This window comes from Nanorana parkeri, unplaced genomic scaffold, assembly GCF_000935625.1.
Source record: "Nanorana parkeri isolate BGI_ZX_2015 unplaced genomic scaffold, ASM93562v1 scaffold629, whole genome shotgun sequence".
In the NCBI taxonomy this organism is placed as follows: domain Eukaryota; kingdom Metazoa; phylum Chordata; class Amphibia; order Anura; family Dicroglossidae; genus Nanorana; species Nanorana parkeri.
The window spans coordinates 844,981-850,457 of record NW_017306897.1 but is presented as its reverse complement, the minus strand read 5'-3'; the positions used below and the strand labels follow the sequence as shown (position 1 = coordinate 850,457).

Here is a 5,477-nt window from a genome sequence, read left to right as displayed (position 1 = left end):
GCAGGAGAGAGCGAGAACGCGAGAGTGAAGGAGAGAGCGGTGACGCGAGAGTGAAGGAGAGAGCGGTGACGCGAGAGTGCAGGAGAGAGCGGTGACGCGAGAGTGCAGGAGAGAGCGGTGACGCGAGAGTGCAGGAGAGAGCGGTGACGCGAGAGGGAGGGGACAGTAGAAAGAGAGGTGACGCTAGAAAGGGAGGGATCCTCCTCTGCTACCATAGACAGACATGGGATAATCATTGAATCCATAGTGATTTGTTTCCTTCAGGTGGAGGGCGGGATGACGGAAGAAGAAGCGAAGATGAACATGACGCCGCCTGATCGGCCCGGGATCACATTTGACATCGGTGCTCGCTTAGAAGCGCAGGACTACTTGCAGAAATGGTATGTGCCGGTCATGTGACACTTTCCTGTTGCTGAGTGGAAGAGGAGGGGAGGAGTTAGAATTGTAGGTGACACTGAAGGAGCGCGTAGATAAGTAGGATGAGAACCATGAGAGAGCAGAGTCTTGTAGGCCAAGCGAGTGGATTTTGTTTTGAGGAGCAGCGGGTGGTCAACAGTGTCAAAAGCAGCAGAGAGGTAGTAATAGCAATTATTTATAATAATAAATATAATAATGATCTGCTCCATTAGATGGACAGTGGGGTCTGGAGTATGTCATGTGATACGCATTGTACAGTATTGTAGCAGGTTTAGCTCCTTTCCCTGGTGCTTGCTGCATATTTTGTAACACAACAACTAACCCCACATACCTGTGTCACAGCCCCGCAATATGTAATGAGCATAAAGCTTGCAAATGGTGAGCGCCCCTTGATCAGCACGGTCACATGACCACACTGACCAAGGAGAAGCGTTTCTTCAGTGACCTGGTTGTGGCTCAGATGCACCTTTCATTGGTCATGTGACCGTGCTGACCAATGAGCGGTTGCTATTAGCGAGGTTTATCCTCATTACATACTGCAGAGCTGTGAAGTATGATGTAGAGACCGTACACTGGCTGGCACGGGATTACACAGGTGTGTGCAGCGGGGACCGGGGGAGGTGGCGCCGTGCTCTTGGTAAGTTAATTTTCTCACATTTTGTAAAAAAGAAATGGAATTTTCCCCTTGAGTGCGGACCAGCATTTCTCCTGCATACCCTGAGAGCCCCCACACCCAGTCAGTATATTAACGTTCACTGGAGCTGCTTTTGGGATCTGTGACACACTTACACATGGATGTACCAATCCCACAATGCAAGACGAATACCTTAGAGAGGTGTGAGCATTGCATCATGGGATGGGGAGCCAGAGCTCTGACTAGGATCATATGTTAAAGGAGAACTATGTGGTCAGTGCTTTTCCCTATAGTTCTCCCCAGGGTCACGGGAGGACCCAAACTAGCATCCTCCCGTGACCCAAAGCCCAGCATACTGCGAGCTAAAGCTTGCTGTATACTGAGACCGCCGCAGCCAGGACGGATCCCGACATTAATGTCTGGATCTACCCAGGTGCGTGATTGACAGCTGGCTCTGCCTATCTAGAGGCAGAGCCGGCTGTACCCGCGCCCCCCCCCATCCGTTTCGCCAATCAGCGCTGGAGGACCGGAGGGGATAATTCCTACAGGGAGCTGTGAGTGACAGTCATGGCTCTGTGGAGGGAGAGGATCAGAAAGTGAGGGAGCGACAGTATGTGTTCACGCACTTCCCGATCTATTGAGCCGACGTGTGACAGTTTCATTGTCATACGTCGGCTTGAACTATGAGGCTCAGTGATTTGCACTCGCCTCATAGTTCTCCTTTAAAATTGATATTATGTTGAGTTTGGGGTATGGGAGACACTTTGCTTCTTTCTATAGAGAGTGGTAAAATGTTATCATTGGGGACCTGTGTTACTGTAATGTGCTTTTAGTAGCTAATATAGTGACAGGTTCCCTTTGTTCTGCAGCTCTGATATTTATCTCTTCACTTTTACTGTCATGGTGGAAATCTGTATTGCGTTTCATTTTCTGGCTGATTCTACTGAAGTCATCCTCCTGAGTTATAGAATGTGTGATATTTATATGTCCTCTGACCAAAATGTATTTGTAATTTTAAGGGCCCGTTCACAATATACCCTTAAATGTGCCATTTCTGGAAGTACACCACAACGCACATCTGTCGGCAGGGTGCGTTGGGGCACCATTTAGAATGTATGGTACCTCATTGCACCAACATGTGGTATACTGTATGTGTTGCGGTGAAGAGCGCGGTAATGCACGCGTTCTCATATTGTGAATGGACCCTAAAGGAAAACATTACCTTCATCTATATATACTTCCGGAAAAATAGAACCATTTAAAACCGTAATCGTAAACATTTCTTTAAGCTGAACTCCAAGCAAAGAACATTAAAGTGACACTAAACTCAGGAGCTAAATCTTCCTCTTAAAGGAGAACTATGAGGTGAGTGCTTTTCACTCATCCTCATAGTTCTAGCCGACCTGTGACAATGAGACTGTCACAGGTCGGCTCAGTAGATCGGGAAGTGAGCGAACACATACCGGCGTTCGCTCACTTCTCGATCTTTCACTGCAGAGAGCCCGTGACAGGGGAGGGACTGGATTCCCCCCTCCCCGCTCCGATCCTCCAGCGATGACTGTCGGATCGGACCGGGGAGGGGGCGGATACAGCTGGCTCTGCCTCTAGATAGGCAGAGCCGGCTGTCACTCACGCTGCTGGGCGGATCCAGAGATAATTGTCGGGATCCGTTTCAGCTGCGGCGTCTCAGTTGCGCCGTCTCAGTATACCGCGAGCTGCAGCTCGCGGTATACTGAGCTTTGGGTAACGGGAGGGCGCTAGTTTGTGTCCTTCCTTTACCCTTCGGAGAACTATGGGGAAAAGCCCTAATCCCGTAGTTCTCCTTTTAATCTTATCACATTCAGGTACCTTTTTATTATTAACAAAAAATGTCTCTTATTTGTGTATCACTCGGCTGTAGATCCTCAAATCATCTCTGAATTGGTGCTGACACTGTCCTTCCTTCTGGAAGGGGGCTACTTTTGTTCCCCATGGTCCCTGTGTGTGTTGCAAAGTAGCTACCGCTCCAAGCTCACTCCCGTAATGGACTACAATCTCATGTTTAGCTTCCTAATTTGTACTGAGATTGTAATCCATCACAGTAGTTAGCTTGGAGCGGTGACTACTTTACACCACACACAGGGACCATGGGGAACATAAGTAGCCACCCTCCAGAAGGAAGGACAGTGTCAGCACCAATTCAGAGATGATTTGAGGATCTACAGCCGAGTGATACACAAATAAGATACATTTTTGTTAATAGTTAAGTAGGGCTGCAACAACTAATCGATTATGAGAATCACTGTTAATGATTCTCATTATCGATTAGTTGATCTTCGATTCGTTGCTGCCGTCGCTCTGCTCCCCCTTTCTCCTACTCGATGGGAGCTGCTGCATGATGCAGTCTGTGTCCCCTTTGTTCAGAGGGGATACAGAGCCGTGCATCTGGCGCCCAGCAGGGAGTAGACACCTTTGTACCTCCCGCTGCTGCCTGCGATCCTCCGCTGCTGCCTGCGATCCTCCGCTGCTGCCTGCGATCCTCCTCTGCTGCCTGCGATCCTCCTCTGCTGCCTGCGATCCTCCTCTGCTCCTCCCATGCCCCTCCTTCTGTCTGTGGTAGAAAGCCGGCATCAAGTCTCCCATCCAACGGCCGGGAGCAATTGCCAGCCTGCTATAGGCTATTTTAAAATGGCAATAGCCAATAGCAGGCTGGCTATTTCACCTGTCTGCTGTCAATCAGCAGAGGAGGACCTGAAGGAAAACTTTCTCCTTCAATTCCCTCCAATTCAGTGCAAACAGCGGGGGATTCGTTCTGTGCTCTCCTCCTATCAACATGCTCTTTGTACTACTTGTGCTGCTTCTCCCTCTTCCAGTCTGGGCTGTGCAGTGCAAGAGACTAATACCAGGTCACATTCAGGTACTAGCCCTGCTTTCATTTAAAAACTAAACATATTAATGTATACAGAGATATATTCATTTGCCTCTTTCATAGTTGGCTAGCATGGGCAAGAGTCCGTTAGCATCCATTTTTCAACAGATGCCAATGGAAGGCAACCTGAAAAATGAAAATGGGTGTGGATGGGACCAGTACACATCGCTCCGTTCCATTGTCTTGCAGCGCGCTGAAGAAAACCATGTAATCAGATGTAACGGAAAAAGATACATTAGAGGAAACTTATCAAAACTGGAGCAGACAAAATCTGGAGCCGTTGTGAATGGCAACCAACCAGCTTCTCTTTTTCATTTTCAAATATTACTTGAGCAAACTGAAGAGAGAAGCTGATTGGTTGCCCTGGGGAACTGCTCCAGATTTTGTCTGCTCCAGTTTTGATAAATTCCCTCCATAATGTTTTTCTTCTCATGACATTTTTATTATTATTATACAGGATTTATATAGCGCCAACAGTTTGCGCAGCGCATTACAATATACAATCACAATAGAATTCAAGACAAGATGGGAAGGAGGGCCCTGCCCCTGAGGGCTTACAATCTAAAAGGGAGGGGGAAGTGATACATGAGGAGGTAGAAAAAAAGTGGATTTGATTGGCTATAGGGAATAGCGCATCAAAAAGGCGGTTACTGAATAAATCGGGACCGACCCAAAGTATAGATAAGTTAAAAAAGAATGTATTATATAAATGTAAAAGGTGTATGGACACAACCACCCATACACTAACAAAGACAATTCAAAACAATACAAACATTCCGTCTCTACAGGATTTAGACCATGTAGGTAGGTGGGATGGCTAGCATGGATAATAAATTGGACATGGATGACCTGACATATACCAGCGGTAGAAATGAATGTGCACAATGTGTAAATATCGATCTGGGAGATGATCCCTGTAAGGGGTTAAGTAGCAGGGTAAAGGTGCCCATACACTGTACGATTTATCGTACGAGAATCGCGGGAAATGGCGCGATCGTACGATAATCGCAAAATAATGTACGGTCACACGTCTTCCGTCGAACAAGCAGGCTGGTGGCCTGCTTGTTCGACAACTGCCCAACGGGCCGGCGTGCGCACAAGCACACTGCCCGTTTGCAGTCATCGGAAGCTTGCCCCTCATTGCAGTCATCGGAAGCCCGCCCCTCATCGCAAGTACGATCTGCCTGTCCAAGATGGGCAGATCGTACGTTTTTTTAATTACTTTTCAACCCTCGCAAGACAAAAGTTGCGAGGGTTGTAAAGTGTATGGCCACCTTAAAGTAGAACTATGGGGTTAAGGCTTTTCCCCATAGTTCTCCTTAGGGTAACGGGAGGACACAAACTAGCGTCCTCCTGTCACCCTAAGCTCAGTATACTGCGAGCTGCTGCTCGCGTTATACTGAGACGCTGAAGCGGATCCCGACAATTATGCTCAGCTGCGTGACTGACAGCTGGCTCTGCCTATGTAGAGGCAGAGCCAGCTGTACCCGCCCCCTCCCCGTCTGTTCCGCCAGTCAG

General features: G+C 48.1%; 1 protein-coding gene across 1 annotated transcript in view; it reads left to right on the top strand.

The window, feature by feature from the left end:
• The window catches only part of PHF20L1 (PHD finger protein 20-like 1), a 105,861-nt gene that overhangs the window by 2,454 nt on the left and 97,930 nt on the right, over positions 1–5,477 (top strand). The window contains exon 2 of the mRNA XM_018563078.1: positions 265–380. Coding sequence (XP_018418580.1) covers positions 265–380 — 116 coding nt within the window. The remainder of the gene's footprint in view (positions 1–264; positions 381–5,477) is intronic.